The 17,993-nt window shown below is 42.8% G+C and overlaps 1 protein-coding gene across 2 annotated transcripts; it reads right to left on the bottom strand.

Moving 5' to 3' along the window:
- Window positions 1-257: 257 nt before the first annotated feature.
- Window positions 258-6,582, bottom strand: LOC137332925 (protein sprouty homolog 2). Of its 2 annotated transcripts, none has more exons than XM_067996958.1 (2): window positions 6,196-6,582; window positions 258-4,070 (listed from the first exon to the last, which is right to left on the bottom strand). In XM_067996958.1, the coding sequence occupies exon 2, from the start codon at window positions 4,019-4,021 to the stop codon at window positions 3,113-3,115; it is 909 nt and encodes a 302-aa protein (XP_067853059.1). In that variant the 5' UTR covers window positions 4,022-4,070; window positions 6,196-6,582; the 3' UTR covers window positions 258-3,112. The 2 variants fall into 2 exon arrangements, with proteins under 2 accessions (XP_067853059.1, XP_067853061.1); XM_067996960.1 differs by lacking the exon at window positions 6,196-6,582 and adding an exon at window positions 4,216-4,264.
- Window positions 6,583-17,993: the final 11,411 nt, after the last annotated feature.

The following is a 17,993-nucleotide window of genomic DNA, read 5'->3' as shown; positions in this document are numbered from 1 at the left end:
TGCTGCTTTTCTCTCCCAGTCCTCTGCACCTTGCATCTCCTCCAATCCTTGTGCACCTCCCTGCCAAATTAATTTAAACCCTCCCCACAACACTAGTTAACCTCGTGAGGACATTGGTCCCAGCCCTGTTGAACTGCAACCTGTATCTTGCACAGATTCTTCTTGTCCCACAACTGGCCCCAATGCCCCAGGATTCTGAAGCCCGCCCTCCTGCCATGCGTTAACCTGAAAGTCACGGAATAAAACAAACAAAGCAATTTAATTTGAAAATTAATATATTTCTATTTTATACTTTATTCAGCTCTGTAGTGCCACCCTTACATTTTTGCAGCAAGTTCTGTACAAACAGTTTCCATCTCTATAGGGTGTGTTTAAATAAATATCTTATAAAATAAACTTCAAATAAATATTTAGACTAATCAACATATTGGCAAAAATAGAAAAAAAAATCAGTAACTTTTGATTGATATACAGGATGCCAATTGTACCTAAGCAATGCAATAATTGGAATTTGTATATTGGGTAATAGAGCCTGGTGTTAGCAGGAGACGGAGTCGGACATTCACCTGAATGTACAATGTACCAATAACCGGAGTCCTTCCTTCATATGGCACCATTCACAGTATTAATATTGTATATACAAAAATATATCAAAGTAACTAACAAGGAGGCAGACTCTTGCTGTGTTCACAGCCAAAAGAAAGCAAGAAAATGCCCGTGAACGTAACGTCTGGTCAGATCTCTCTAAAACGCCCCAGTGTTTCGTCCTCATACTGCATCAAGGTCCCGATTGTACGCTGAACTGATCCGATAGGTGCTCCATACATCCAGGCAATAAAGTGTCACTGCATTATAGTCCAAAAAGGTGTTCTCTTCCGGGATCCCCAGGCAGACTATGGCTTATTCAAACTGATTTCAGTCCTTGTTTCATGTAATGATTGTAAGAGTTGGGAGGAGAGGCCGAACCCACTTCTTTGCATAATGTTTTTTAAAAAAGACTATTACAAACAGCAGTGCGTCTCCTCGCTTTACGGGTTGCCAAACAGCTTCTAGGAAAACCATGACCTGCCATTCACAAGGTAATCATAAGGCAATATAAAGAAAGCGGCTCTCCCAGCCTTCGGCTACTGTACTCAATATAGGTCAGTTTGGATTAATAATGTAATTACTACAGTTCCACTTTTACATAAAGGACAGAATTTTTTCGAAGAATGTTCATGCTTGAAAATACAAATACATAATTCAAGAAACCGTTTTGATTAAAGATCCTGCAGGGCGGGCAGGTTGGGTTTTTAAAGTGTAATTCTTCACTGTTCTTACCACAGACTTCACCCTGTGAAGGACAGCCCGTCCCTTAGGACATCTGAAAAGATTTGGTCTTCGATTTATTTAATGGCCTATCTAGATTAGCCATGTGAAGAATCGCATACACATTACAACTTCTATAACTTTAAACCCGTTAAACAGAATTCCGCTTGGTTAGGATAAGGATTTCAAAACTTCAGGAGCTTTGTGAGTGAGGTGCAAGTAGTGTTATAACAGAGCTTTATAATGAGGGGGTGGAACAGGGATAGTGTTATAATTGTAACTATCGTGGGGATAGGAGAGTGTTATGGGGGGGGGGCGGGGAAGTGGGATGCGTAAAACTACTGAGAAATCAGTAGGAATATGGATTATAAATTGATGTGTAAAGACAATGTGTAGAAATTACGCATCAACAGGTTTGCATGCAGCAGACGGGCGTGTCTTAATACAATCTAATATTCCACGTGGACACTTCAATGCATTGCAATCACCAAACGCTCACTTTCTCGCCTGTGCGCCAGTTTGAGTGATGGAGAAAGTCAAGGCAAAGTGGTACAGCATAGATGCCACTGCCATTAGGAAGGTGTTGGCAATATCAGCGTTTATCAGCACTTGGCGCAATGACACTAAAGTGGGAAATGTCACGGAGGTTTGAGCTCCACGTCACAAGTGGGGAGCAGCTCCTTTGCACCCTTTCCCTCCACTAAAAGAGCGCTGGTTTTGGGGAGGAGTGTCATTTTTGACTGTCACACTATGCATTTCAACGCATCAATAAACGTCTACCGAACACTTTCTAACGGAGGTAACCTTTCTCTTCTCCCCCAAAATCAACTGCATGCAAACACACTAAATGCCAAGACCCCATTAAGTTGGAAACCCGCGTTAAGTCCCCATGTAATGATCATTAATCGGCGAGGACGGACGAGTCCTCCCTTCGAAATACTCAAATCCATATTAGCGACTAGCAACCTTACTGTAGATGCTCACAAATGAGCAGTAAAATCACACCTTCAACACTGCGCCCAACTTTAACACCATCGCCCTCAGAATCCGAGTCAACAAGGAATCAAAACGATTTCAAACTTTTTCTATAACTGAACTATGTGAATACGTAAATAACGTGTTTGTGATTGAGGAGAAATAGAATATATCTTCAATGGACTATATCACATTTCTAAGCCAAGCAATAAATGTTTAATGCGTTGATAGTGAAGACAAGTCTCATGGTTTTCCTATAAGCTGAGTGGCTTACTGTGGATCGAACCTTCTGTCAATGGGCTCTGTTCCCCTAGGTGCCTACGCTGAGAGTTACGAGAAGGAAATAACTCCCATCCATCTCCAAGTCCTAGGACCTCAGTGAAGAAAGCCCATCGTGTGTAGATAGTCACCATTCAGACTGGTTGGGGGGAAATTTCCAATTTCTGTTCGTGTAGTAGACTCTTGACATTGGGAATCACACCGGAGTTTGTCAGCAACAAAGGAACTCATTGGGCCTACAAGGAACACAGGAAGAACCCACAAGGTGCTTAACATGAAGGGGATGGATGGTCCCTTTTCCCTGGGTAGATTATAAACACTCAAACTCCAAGATATAGATGTAGCCATTAGGTTTTCAGGAAGGTGCTCTATTCAAACATCCAGCTGGAAATCTACCCCCTCCTACCGTCTTGTGCACTTGTCGTGGGGTAGTCACCGCGGGAGAAGAAATTCAATCCCGCTGGAAATCCCACTAAGGAAGCTTTGGAGAATGTGCCTCTGAACTTCCACAGGGTTAACATTGGTCACGGATTTGGGAAGAGTGTCTTGGTCATAAAGGTTTATCGAAGGGTTTAGGACAAGGTGGGTTGGAAACCTTCCTGCACACGGTGTTAGAGTTTTTGCACCTGCATCCCGGCCGCTTGACGCAGTCATAACATCCCTGGCAGATCCGGAGGCATCCTTTGGCCGGCAGATAGCACCATAAGCAGGGCAAGAAGATGGAGATGAAGCCCATAGCGGTCCAACGAGCGCAGCAATGGCCTTGGCTGCAGGAGCACGGATTGTCCGCGCAGTTGTCCTCGTCGTCGCTAGAGCAATGATAGAAGAGGCCCTTCACACAGCACACACAAGTGCCATACTCCAGGGCGCTCTGGAACGAGCAAAGGCACCTCTGGTCACAGAGCCAGCAGGAAGGCAGAGTCCTCGGGGCCGTGCAGTCGCTGCACTTGCACTTTCCGCATTCCTCGCACCTCAGCGCGTGTTGGCTCCAGTCCTCGCCGCCGGGAGCCTTGTTAATGTCGGGTTTGAGGTCAGCCTTGGGCTGCGCCCTGATAATCCCTTGGCCAGAAGGAGACGAGCTCAAACTGACCAGCAGTCTCTGCTCGGAGGTGGTGCTGCTCCTAGAGGCTGAGCTGACTGTGCTGGTGGACCTGCTCAAGTGCTGTTGGACCTGGTGATGGAGCTGCGCCGAGGAGCGCCGTTCCACCCCGGCCAGGCTCGGCTCGGTTGTCCTCTCCCATTTCTGCCCCGAGCTGGACGGGCTGCTCGTTGTCGTCTTTGCACTGATGACCATGGGTCGTTCCACATAGTCGTTGCTAGCTCGGATCGCCCGGATCTGATCTATGGAGAGCACCGGTCCCTGCTGCATGTCCCCTGGATCAGGATCAATCCGCTGCCGCCCCCTGTCGTGGGCGAGTTGGAGAGAGAGAGGCGAACCGACGGGAGCTGGAGTTTCCATCTGAATGTGATCGGTGCAGACCCGTGGTCTGGGCGCACATCGGTCAGACCTGGTGTGGAGACAGGACACATGTCAGCAAGATGCAAAGGTAGCACTCACCCATTGCACTGGAGCCACCTCCAAGAGTTCTCCGCCCGCACAGACAGCAACGCCCACGCCCTAGCTCAGACCTCAACTGCCCTCCTTTCTGGTACCTTGAGATTGGGTAGGCGAAGCATCGCCTGGACTGGTCCCCATCTGCACTCCCGAGACGAATCTTCCCGCCCCAGAGAGCGGCACCGGTCTTAAATACTGAGCCCAATACCCCGCCCCGAGGAAGGGCACCAGCCTTAAAACCCCCGTCCAGAACCCCGGCCGAGAGAGGGGTGCCACTCCCATAAGCAGAACCATCTCTCCGGACACGTTCATTTTAAGAATCCCAATTTTTAAAAAAACTTGCGATTCAATACTACAACTTCGTGCATAGCACTCAGATTTAACATTCATTCTTAATACCAGATTGGTTGGCGTGACAAAGTAAAAGGGGGGTTGTGTGCAGAAATGTCGGTAATGTGCATGACCTGGTACGTAGCTGTACAATTGGTACAATACTGGTGAGCAGCGCATTGTCTATAATCTGAACTCGAATACATCCCCCTCAAAAGGGAACAAAAAAGTTATAAATTCTCACATTCACTGCGGTCATCCAAATCAATTTATGAAGTTGGCAAGTGGGGCATTTTTGAAAGTTTACTTCAGCTAACTGACCCGTTATACACACACACACACACACACACACATATATACAGGCTGGGCGGCACCTCGTCTTTAGACCCATCTAACGGTTCTTGATTCACACAGCTCGTTAGCTGGCAAGACTATGACCATGCCCAATGCCACTTTAAACTAGACACGTCCCGTAGCCCACCAACGCAGAGCGAATTAGGAGCACGGCGATCGTGCTGAATGTAGGCTGTGTGCTTTGGTCACCTGTAAAAATCTTCCAAGGATAGACAGCATCACAACCAACCCCAGGAGTTCAAAAATAGTGAGATTATAGAGCAATCTGAATTATGAAACAGGACCGAGATCACCAGTCTATATTACAAAGATTGTCCACATCTAAAGAAATCATCACATTCTACTGAACTGCTCTATTTTCAAAAGGAGTTGAAATCTGTAACCACAAACATCACTAATTATCCTACCAGATACAAGAGATCTCTGGTTCGAGTGTCAGGCGGGATTGTACTGAAGCTGAGATGAAGTGTCCGGAGGGCAGTAGGACCCGGCGGAGCACCATGCTCTTCCAATTGCTATTGAATGGCAGAGAGTTTGCAATTCCGGATGTGCCGAATCCGATACAGCAAGCTGGCTTGAAATGGATACTACATGCGGAAAAGTCAAATACTATACCGGGGCCATTAGACAGCGCCATGAACTGCCCAGTCTCCGCCGTACACACACACACACACAGAATCAACAGCCCCAGCCGCCACATGTAGGCAACTGGGAGACCCCCCCAAACCCAAATCCCACCCAACTCGAGAAGCACTTAAAACATGTTCATAGCACTCCCCAATTGTGGGAGTAACAGGACATTTAAACTAAGGCAGCTAGAAGGTTATCTCAAATAAAATTGTAAACTCTCATGCAACTGCAAAAATACAAAGCAGACATAGTTAATAAATGTTGTTCAAGAAAAAAAATCTTGTTTCGTCCCACAGTTAAAGGGTTAAACATTTACCATAAAATTCACGTGAAGACTGTCCGGCCGGTTTCCAATACTCACATTAAACACCGTCAGTGAAGTTTACAGATTGGGTTTCGGCTGCTTACAGACTCTAATGGATAGGGCTGGATCCGTTTCTCAAGTAGAGTTACATTAAAATGAGACTGCTCTCAGGTTTTGATCGATATTAAATATTATCTCCCCACGACCCACCCCCCTTCATACTAGAAACAGTATGCTGCAGCCGGGTCTAATTTAATGCAGTCTCCTGTGTTGCGAGGTAATAAGTGATCAATGATTGGGAAGATCTTTGTATTGGTTTGAAATTAGTTAACTCTGTACAGACATCCAGCTCGAGTCCGGCACATGTTAAGTACACAGGCACGATTGAATAGAATTCATATACATATATACATACACACACTAAACCATGTCATATTATATCCTGGCGTAGTTTCCTCACCTCGCGGAAGATGTGGGCTGTTCCTTTGCGATGCTGCTGGGTAAACTGTGGCAGTAACCTTGTCTGCTGTGCTTCAAGTGCAGCCACTGTGTCCGATCAATGACAAGCTCCTGGAGTGAAGGGCGCCGTGTCCTGGGCTGTCAGGGATCAATAATGAGATGGAAAGAGGGTCTTTCGGCGAACCATACCCCTCACCAATACCGCGGCTCTGCTAGTGACTCAGATGCACTGCACACAGAAATACAGAGGCTGAATCTTCCCACACACAGTCCAGTCCAGCCCCGCGCCGCGTCCACACACTCTCTCTCTCTCACTCTCTCTCTCCTCAGTGTGCAGGGATTTGCCCGGTTATAGCTAATGGCTAAATGGCGTCATCCACGTGAAATTGAATAGGCCATTTGCCGTCCCAAAGGCTTCTCCGCATCCGGTCGTGGGCCATTGGTGAAGCCGAATAACTATTTAAAGCGAGCTTGTTAAATAACTAAACCTGTCACGGACAGAGCAAGCATACTCCTCTCAACCTTTGGCAGTGTGGAGCTGAAGTTTTACACCCACCCCAACGGCTTCGTGTACTGTAATTGTGATCTATTCGGGAACTAACTCAAGATTTTAACGTTTTCACGCGTACAGATTTATATAAAAAACAGCCTAATAGCAGGGGCAGAATGCGTGCTATTTAAACAACGTGTTTAATATACTCGGGCAGGAGACAGGCATTTAATATTGATTAGTATTTTCGATCCAAAGTTATTCCCGACGCTTTTAAAGCCACCGAGATAACCTTAAGAGAGAAGACGTATGAAGACCTTGCCTCTACTCCCCGCAAGCCTGGTAATCTTTACATACCGGCCGTGTACAGGTGGCAACGATTCCCACCTGTTAGCGCATTCTGAATGGGGTATAAACTCGGGCTCATAGATGCTTAATTCGCACGGTGCCGGCTGTTTTACATTGACTTTTGGTTTAAGATAAGATTAAAACTCCAGGGCTTTATTGATGGGAGACATCCGGCTGCTAATTGCGTCTAAGTCTTGCAATGAATATGCATGTGAGTTTCAGAAGTATATAATCTCACGGGTCTGTATCTGGTTGCAGACAGAGGGGTCTTGTGAATCGGAGCCGTCTTTAAGCGGCATAATTTGGTTCTGCGAGATGTTTGAATGACTGTTGTAACAAACCATTCACAACCCCCTGTTTGCTCTTAGCCGTTCTTCTGAATCATCTCCCAACATATGACATCAGGGCACAGAGGAGGGGCTTCAGTTCGATCTCACACTGAGTGGGAGGTCACTGGGTAAACAAAGCCTTTGGACTGCTTGTCCAAGACATACAGGAGATTGGGTTTGGCATGAGTTTGATTCCCCTTAGCATTCGCACAGCGCCTATGCGGTACAGTAAACTTTCACCTATAACCTTCTGACTGAAACCCACCAAAGACCAAAACATTGCGTCCCAACAGACGTGTTCTGAACACCCGTCTCGTCAATGTCCCTTTTCACCGTTTTTTGTATAAACTGTTTTGTTAACTGGGTTGTATGATTTTTGTTTTCTGAATAGGGATTATATAACCCTTATTGCCGACAGAGCCAAAGAAATTCCAGATTCCTTGGATCCATTGGTTTTGTTGCTTTTCAGCACAAAACACTAATGTTACAGTAATAAACCGCTTCTGATGGAGTAGTTTATTACTGAAATATTAATCACATGGAACTAAAATTACACTTAAAGCAACTTTAAAATTAAATCAGTATGCACTTTAATTCTATTGCTTTTTTGACACGATTCTTTTTTAAAACTTTAATTTTACTATTTTTACCGAATATAACCGAGCATTCCTTATCTAACCGTATTCCCATTTTTTTTTAAAGTTTCAAACCTTTTATTTAGCTCGTTTTTTCTGGCTTCCATGACCCATGTTGGAAGTTTTACAAACCGGGGTTTCAGCCAAGCACAAACTTGGAAGACTGACCGAGGTGCATCCGTCACACTCTCTCAAACTATGCAGAGTTCACTTACCGGCAGTTCCTGGAGCCCAACAGCACTGAGGTGAGAACTGGGAGGCTTAAATTCCAAAACAAAAATCACAGAACCTTTATCCCAAGGAATGTATGCCTGCCAGCCAGTGTGTCTCACTCAATTAGGCACTATCTTACATTGGGATAGGAGTGAACAAGCTCACTAGTTTGACAGTCCTTCCTCCAATCAAATTAAAACTAAATACTGTTTTTAAAATCACCCTCCTCCCCCAAAAATCCAGATCCCATCAAAGTGTCACTATATACATGCAAACCCGTTAAGTTTCATGTCGCCAAAAGTGAGTCACTTTTTGTTTGAAAAGGTGTTGCCTCTTTCTACACTCTTCACCGTATTAAAAAGCTCCGTTCATTTTAATGTGTTTACAATCGACGCCACAGTTTCCAACATTGACATTGATAATGTGGTATTGTATTCCACTGGACTTTCAAAACTGTAACTTTTCTGCAGAGACCATGTATTAACGAAAGTCAAACTTGAAAATACTCCAATTCTATCAAAACTGTTCATGGAACAACCCCTATTGAGCTACTTCCATTGTCATAGTCACTGTTGGGTGTCGACTGACTAAACATAGATTAACTGGCATGAAGTAGTTGTTTCTTAAATACTGTTACACTACTAGCACAGCCCCTATGACATTGCTTATAGTATGTCAAATAATACACTTTTATAAAGACAGGACCATTGTACCATATAACGCAAATATATTATTCTGCTTCTAGGACACCTTAATACAGGACTCACACGATCTAATGGCATTTTGAGAATTTGAATTCCGTTTTTTAATAAAAAGATGGTATCTGTGAAAGTACCACAAAACTGTCAGATTATCATAAAAACCCGACTGGTTCACTAATGTCTTTAGGGAAGGAAACCTACCATACTTATATGTGACTCCAGTCCCACACCAACGTGGTTAACTCTTAACTGCCCCTCCGAAGTAGCTTAGCAAGTTACTCAGCTGTATCAAACTTAGACAACCAGGGATGAGCAACACATGCTAGCAATGCCCACATCCTGAGAATGAATTTTAAAAATCTAATTGCAGTAATTAGGGACCTTATGAGGTCAATTATAGGTTAATTGCTATTGATGAGGAAAGTTTGCAGATTAGCAAGAGTATAGCCAGATGTGTGCACTTTTTGTTCTCTGGGTTGGCAAATCAGCATTGCAACAGTGAATCTGCTGCCCACCTGATTTGGCTGGGAAATTACTGCCACTCCACTCCTTGATGATCTTCTCATGGTCCTGGCTGTCATTGCTGCCTTGCTCCAGCAATAGATTCTGTGCTGTAAACAGGACTTTTGGTCTTGTGATAGATCAAGAATCCCTGCCCATAATACAGTCTTCTCCTGGAGTGTAGTCGAGGCATCAGGTAGGAACTGCAGCTGCAAGCAATGGTGAAAAGATCAGTAAGGAAGCAGAGCACCTCTGTGATCTGGGAAGATGGTTTGAGGGGGGAAGAATCTGTGAAGGTGTGAGTGGTTAAAGTGCCTCTGTAAATTGGAGGGTGAGTGGGAGTAGAGTTGCTTCTGTGAATTGAGTGATTTAGAAGGTGTAGAGTGCTTCTGTAAAGGGGGGGAGGGAGGAATGTTAGAGGTGGCAGAGTTCCTCTGAACTGGGGATGAAGCATACCTTAGTGAACTGAAGGGAGTTACTAGTGGTAAAGTGCTTATGTGAATTAGGGATGAAGAGTGCCATTTTGAACTGAAGGTAGTTGGGGGCAGTAGAGTGTCTCTGTGAACTGTGGGATGAAGAATACTTTTGTGAACTAAAGGACTTTAGAGGCAGTAGAAATCAGCTGAAAACTTTATTTTATCCATCTTCCCCACAACTGCCCCATGATATCCAACATCAATTGCTGTACCAAATCACTTACCCTTATTATTGATCTCCTATGGCATTTCTCAAGGACAAAAAATGGAGAAAGAACTGTGTTTCTCCCTGTAACTGTCTCTTTACTTGTTTCCCAATCTCTTATTCTCTCTCTCTCTCTCTGTGTATGTGTGAGTATATTGTGTCCAACTCTCTGTCTCTTTCCCTTTTTGTGATAGCTCTCAGAGAATGTTGTAAGAGACCTTTTGAATATACAATATGACATTGTATGTGAAAGTTTATACAGCTTGTGAATGTCGTAATTTGTGTCTTTATTGTGTTACTAACCGTATTTCCAGTGCTAGCCCCTCAACTTTGTGAGAAAGCACAATGGCACCTGAAGTGATTTTCAAAAAGTGTTTGGAATAATTTCATTAGTTCCCCCCTCCCCCAGGACCTTGCTGCTGTTTGTTAACTGTCATGTCTTGATGCATTGTTTTAAAATTCCTGATTTGGTATTTTTTCTCTCTCACTTGCAGCCTGTCCATTTGTAGGCTCTGTACCTGTTCAGCACACAACTAGTGCCATGAGATCTTTTACTTTCACTTGAACAAGTAGATGGAGCCTCAGTTTAACGTTTCATCTGTAAGGTGGTACCTCTGACAATGCAGCATTCCTTCAGTACTACTCTCAAGTGTCAGCCTAGACTACCTTCTCAATAGGGTTTGACACCATCATTCATCAGGTGGGTAGCAATTTCACCACATGAACTTCATGTTTGCTGTTTATGATGTCACTTGAATCCATTTAGTTTGTAGCTTGCAATTGTCAGTAAGTATATCCCCATTGTCTTGGATTTGGCAGGTTGATTTGTCTGGGCAACAAGGGAAGGAAAAGGATGTTTTTCAGACTTCACTACTTTCACTGGCTAGGAAATATTGCAGGCTGTCCTAGCTTGTGACTTGTAAGATGGGAGAAAAAAAATCAAGAACTAAATGGAAACATCATCTTTATTACAGCTCTGAATTATAACAGTGTTGAGCTGAGTTGAATAAAATCCCTCTAATACCTGCATCCATGTCATTTAATATAGATTGTAAATAGCTGAGGCCCCAGCACTGATCCTTGTGGCATCCCACTAGTTACAGCCTGCCATCCTGAAAATGACCCGTTTATTTCTACTCTCTGTTTTCTGTCTGTTAACCAATCCTCTATCTGTGCCAATATATTACCCCCAACCCTATGAGCCCTTATCTTGTGTAACAACCTTTCGTGTAGCATCTTATCAAATGCCTTTTGAAAATTCAAGCATTCGAATTCCACTGGTTCCCCTTTATCTCCCCTGCTAGTTACATCCTCAAAAAAACTCTAATAGGTTTGTCATACACGATTTCCCTTTCATAAAACCATGTTGACTCTGCCTAATCATATTATGATTTTCTAAGTGCCCTGTTACCATGTCCTTAATAATGGATTCCAGCATTTTCCTGATGACTGATGTCAGGCTAATTGGCCTGTGGTTCCCTGTTTTCTCTCTCCCTCCTTTCTTGAATAGCGGTGTTACATTTGCTACCTTCCAATCCATTGGGATGTTCTAGAATTTAGGGAATTTTGGAAGATCAAAATCAATGCATCCACTATCACTGCAGCCACCTCTTTTAGAACTCTAGGATGTAGGCCATCAGGTGCAGGGGATTTGCTGGCCTTTAGTCCCTTTAATTTCTCCCAGTACTTTTTCTTTACTAATATTAATTACTTTAAGTTCCTCACTCTCATTAGATCCTTGGTTCCCCATTATTTCTGGTATTTTTTTTGTCTTCTGCCGTTTCCTTATTCCTCCTGTTTCAGCCTCCAAGGGACCCAGGTTTACTTTCGCTACTCTCTTTGTTTTTACATACTTGTAGAAGCTCTTACAATCTGTTTTTATATTTCTTACTAGTTTACTCTCCTATTCTATTTTCTCCCTCTTTTATCAATTTTTTGGTCATCCTTTGCTGATTTCTAAAACTTCCCCAATCCTCAGGCTTAATACTCTTCTTGGCAACATTATAAGCCTCTTTTAACTAATACTATCCTTAACTTCTTTAGTTAGCAACAGATGGATCACTTTTCCCATGGAGTTTTATTTCTCAAAAGAATGTATATTCATTGAGAATTATGAAATATTTCTGTAAATGTTTGCCATTGCTTATCTACTGTCGTATCTTTTAATCTAATTTCCCAATCAACTTTAGCCAACTCACCCCTCATACCTATGTAATTGGCTTTGTTTAAGTTTCGGACTTTAGTTTCAGACTTAAGTATTTCACTCTTTAACTCAATGTGAAATTCTGCCATATTATGATCACACTTCCCCAGAGGATCCCTTACTATGAGATTACTAATTAACTGTGTCTCAGTACACAAGACAAGATCTAAAATAACCTGTTCCCTGGTTGGTTCCACGATGTATTGTACTAGGAAACTGTTTTGAATGCATTCCATGAACTCGTCCTCCAAACTACATTTGCCAATTTGATTTGTCCAGTCTATATGAAGATTCAAGTCCCCCACGATTACTGTATTATCTTTGTTACAAGCGCCTCTTATTTTGTGATTAATACACTGTTCAACAGTATAACTACTGGTAGGGGGCCTATAAACTACTCCCGCCAGTGTTTTTGCCCCTTGTTATTTCTTATCTCCAACATACTGATTCTACATCCTGATCTTCTGAGCCAAGATCCTCTCTCACTACTGTCTTTGTCATCATTTATTATCAGGACTACACCCCCCACCCCCCCACCCCCCCACTTCCATTTTTTCTGTCTTTTCGAAAAGTCAACTACCCTGGAATATTTAGTTCCCAACCTTGGTCACCTTGCAACCACGTCTCAGTAAAGCTTAGCAATACAGATAATCCTGAAGTGTAAGAAAGCACATCATTGGTAATCAGGCAGCACATTGGAGATTAAAGACACTGCTAAATTATTTTATTCAACAATGCTATAAAATTAGACACTTGAGGCTAAAATCAGGCTTGAGCAAGGGCACCAAGAAGAAGCGCTCTGAAGGAAGTAGTCTCACTCCAATTTGCTTCAGAGTCAGTTGGCACCCAATTTGCACTTTAATTTTAGAGTCTGTGTGAAGTGGTTTTGGGTTCACAGCAATGCTAAACTTTCAGAATGTGCATGCATCCAAAGGGCAGCAGCGGGCACACTACACAGCTGTATCTTAACACTCCAAGTCTTGAGGGAGGAGAAGAAATATTATATCTCCCTCAGTGGCTTAGTGGGTAAGTTCCATGCGCTACTGAGCCACACAAACCAAATTGGATACCAAGCAGATCTGGGCTCTGCTAGCCTTTAGCACAGGTACCTTAGCATGGAATATTTTCCCAAATGGAGCTTTCTTCCAGAATGTTCTGTTCCACTGAACACACTTTTATACAAGCTCAGAAATAAAATGTGCAGTCATCAACCTCTTCACGATCAGGCAAAGTGCTAAGCGAATGTTGATTTTTTTTTTTCCTTTGGTGTTTGATTACCAACTGATTCACTGAAGTAATTTTTTTTCCAACCTCCCACTGAATATGGTCAAGCCCATAAACAAAAAAAGGTAAGTATCCAAACCTCAGTCAGCTCAGGAATCGAATGCTGTGCCGATTCCACAAAAACTCTGGGGGTGAGCAGGGTCTTTAATGTAAGAAAGGAGAATGTGCCAGGTGCAATTAGCCCAATGGAAAAGGAGCACAGCGACTTTCATGTACGATTTTATGACTGTTATTAATATCAGTGGTTGCGAGTGGGATGGTGCAGAAAAAACAGATTAGTACCTGCTGAGCTGCCCACTGTGGATGAAGTGTTTCCCCAGCCTAAAAGAAGTAGCTTCTCTTATACTGGGTTTATACTATACAGAACCGCTTCTAATAGAAGTGGTTTGGAATGTGTTGGCTGACGAGATCTGAACTCCATCCTGTTTATATTATGCGCCAGATTGCAGAGCTCCAAGCACAGTTGTTTAAAAGTTACAATTGTGAATTTTGTCTTCTGGCCACCAACCATCCCCAATCACCAGCAATGTGAAAAATGAATTGCTGGCCTGAACGCAGTCAGGGAAAAAAGCATGTTGCAGTGTCCAGTGCTGGCAGCAACAGCCTTTGTAGAGCTTTGCCTCTTCAGGATAAACTCTGCACTACCAGGGGCACTAGTACCACTGCAGGGAGCTTACATCACCGCTGTCGAACTGCCTATAACAGTAACGTTATAAGACATGCAGCATTACAGAAGTAGATCTTTTTTTCCAACAAACTTAGTGGACCTTCCTATGAAGCACAGTACCTCAGCAGCTCAATTATAGCACGCATAGGATTTTATGTTTACCATCATGTTATCCACATTAGTGATTTTTAATATTACATCACGGTGTAAATTATTGGAACTATTTTTCCCTTGAAAATTCATTTGAAGAGAACGTTCACAGTAAACCCACACTACAATAAAGTGAGCAATAAGCAACTAAGCTGTCTCCTGTCACATCAGAGTCAATCTACAAAGGAATAGGGCACTGTTAAACCCATTTTAAAAATCTCTGCTTAATTCATTGAGTTTAATTTTTCACACATAGTATAAATGCAATACCTTATCAAGATTTGTAGGATATGATATGTAAGGGTAGTCCTCACAACTTGGTGACTGGTTGACTTATCACTATTTACAGTAATACACAGGACAATTTGGTATAGCAAAAGAATATAAACATTCATTAGCAGCCACTCTCCCCATCAGTATATGCAGTACTGAGTCATAGTGCTTCAATTAAACCTTTAAATGGTTAAAGTGCCTAACGATTGTTTTCTTTCTCTGCTCTATTAATTACAGTTTTATACCCTTTAAACCACTTTTTGAGGTTATCTTGTCCTACAAACTCTTTAACTTCACTCTTTTGATTCAAGATCATCCTGAGGGCTCCCTTTATAGGTCCCTTCAGAGTAATCCCCTATGTTTAATTTCAGTTTTTCATTATAGAATATTTCTGCTACAGCTGACTGCATCATCTTCCTTCTTCTACTCTGGGGGCCTGTGATTCCTACAGTACTTGACTGACCCAGGTATTTGGCTCCATAAGCAAACCTTCTTTTTCCTCTACTCAGCAGCTGTTTGCTCTCACATCTGCATTCTCCCAGATTGCAATTAGGCAGCCCACATGGAAAGTCCCATTAAAAGCAACATATCGTCTCGATAACCAACTGGCCCTGTAACAAAAATGTGGTATTTTGTTTGTCTAGGTTTGGCTTAGTGGCTGTCCCTTTAAATCCAGTCACAGTGTGTAAGAGGACATCTGTTGTGGGGAAAATGCTGGAGTCTATAATTAAGGATAGGGTGACTGAACACTTCGAGAATTTTCAGTTAATCAGAGAGAGCCAGCATGGATTTGTTAAAGGTAGGTCATGCCTGACAAACCTGATTGAATTTTTTGAAGAGATGACTAAAGTAGTGGACAGGGGAATGTCAATGGATGTTATTTATATGGACTTCCAGAAGGCATTTAATAAGGTCCCACATAAGAGACTGTTAGCTAAGATAGAAGCCCATGGAATCGAGGGAAAAGTACGGACTTGGTTAGGAAGTTGGCTGAGTGATAGGCGACAGAGAGTAGGGATAATGGGAAGGTACTCACATTGGCAGGATGTGACTAGTGGAGTCCCGCAGGGATCTGTCTTGGGGCCTCAATTATTCACTATTTATTAATGACTTAGATGAAGGCATAGAAAGTCTTATATCTAAGTTTGCCGATGACACAAAGATTGGTGGCATTGTAAGCAGTATAGATGAAAACATAAAATTACAAAGCGATATTGATAGATTAGGTGAATGTGCAAAATTGTGGCAAATGGAATTCAATATAGACAAATGTGAGGTCATCCACTTTGGATCAAAAAAGGATAGAACAGGGTATTTTCCAAATGGTAAAAAGTTGAAAACAGTGGATGCACAAAGGGACCTAGGGGTTTCAGGTACATAGATCATTGAAGTGTCATGAACAGGTGCAGAAAATAATCAATAAGGCGCATGGAATGCTGGCCTTTATATCTATAATCTAGAGTACAAAGGGGCAGAAGTTATGCTGCAGCTATACAAAACCCTGGTTAGACCGCACCTGGAGTACCGTGAACAGTTCTGGGCGCTGCACCTTCGGAAGGACATATTGGCCTTGGAGGGAGTGCAGCGTAGGTTTACTAGAATGATACCCGGACTTCAAGGGTTAAGTTACGAGGAGAGATTACACAAATTGGGGTTGTATTCTCTGGAGTTTCGAAGGTTAAGGGATGATCTGATCGAAGTTTATAATATATTAAGGGGAATGGATAGGGTGGATAGAGAAACTATTTCCGCTGGTTGGGGATTCTAGGAGTAGGGGGCACAGTCTAAAAATTAGAGCCAGACCTTTCAGGAGTGAGATTAGAAAACATTTCTACACACAAAGGGTGGTAGAAGTTTGGAACTCTCTTCCGCAAACGGCAATTGGAGTTAGATCACAGCTCAGCCATGATCTTATCAAATGGCGGAGCAGGCACGAGGGGCTGAATGGCCTACTCCTGTTCCTATGTTCCTAGCTGCAATTTAAAAAAAAACCCATGTCTCACTTGAGTTTGATAAATATGTTGTGAAGTTGGCTGAAACTGTTTTTTCAAACTGTAGGCTTCAGGAGAGGAACCAAATTACCTTTGAACAAATACAAACTGTGATTTGTTCAGTTGGATGTATGACAATTAATTATTGAATCCGAGCGTCAATGATGAAAATTGAAACAAGCCATAGCAACTGGTGAAAGGGTATCTAGGTGGCTGGATTTGTTCAATAAGGGAGTTGATAGAAGATAGTCAAACTGATTGGAATTTTCACAGGCAAAGGTAAGACAGACTAACTGGCTGAGGTTGGTCACAAAGATTACAAGAAAGAAACGGACTATGTATATAAAGGTTATCTATAAAAGAATAGTTTGGTATTAGATTGCAATTCTTTTATTATTTTTGGATATTACACCCATGAATTGGATATTATAACCATACTCAGCTTGGCTATTACAAACACAGCCACAGAGTGGATATGACAAACAAAGTCACAGCTTGAATATCACAGCCACAGCCGCATCCGCACCCTCGATATCAGAGATTACAGCTCAGTCCAGGCAATCGAGTTAAGAAATGAGTAAAGTCAAAATAAATGGTGCAATCAAATACCAGTGGTTTACAGAAAATTGAGTGCTCGTGTTGACATTTTTTTTAAGCACAATTTATTCCAATTTTATAAAACCAGAAACCTACACCGTGTTACAAAGGAACTTAACTCACCCAGGTCAATCACCTAGGATTATTATTACTTAGAGTGGGTCTGAAAATGGGATGAGGGAGTCCAAAACTAGGGTCAATAAATATAAGATAGTCACTAATAAATCCAATAAGGAACTCAGGAGGAACCTTTTTACTCAGAGACTGTTGAGAATGTGGAACTCTGAGCTGCATGGAGTGGCTGAGGCAATTAGCATAGATACACTTAAGGGGAAGCTAGATAAGTACATGAAGGAGAAAAGAATAGAAGGATATGCTGATGGGGTGAGATGAAGTAAGGTAGGAAGAGGCTCGTGTGGAGCATAAACTCAGGCATAGACCAGTTGGGCTGAATTGCCTACTTCTGTACTGTAAAACTCACCAGGGAAAGGGTTCAGCCCAGTGTAAGTGCTGGGATGAACCCGCCAAGGATCACAGGGTTGGGGGAGGTCTCTTAATTAGCATTCTAATGGTGGGCATGTGCAGCACTGGGGTGTACCTTGTGTGCCTGCCTTGCCTCGGAGGCCACATAACCAAGTGCAAGTTGCCCCATGAATTGGCGCTCTGCCTCAAATAATCAGCCTCATCACACAGTCTCATTGGTGTGCTCCTGTGTCAACTCACCCCCAAATCAACC

Source organism: Heptranchias perlo, chromosome 15 (genome assembly GCF_035084215.1).
Source record: "Heptranchias perlo isolate sHepPer1 chromosome 15, sHepPer1.hap1, whole genome shotgun sequence".
Taxonomy (NCBI): domain Eukaryota; kingdom Metazoa; phylum Chordata; class Chondrichthyes; order Hexanchiformes; family Hexanchidae; genus Heptranchias; species Heptranchias perlo.
This window is presented reverse-complemented; position numbering and strand designations above follow the sequence as displayed.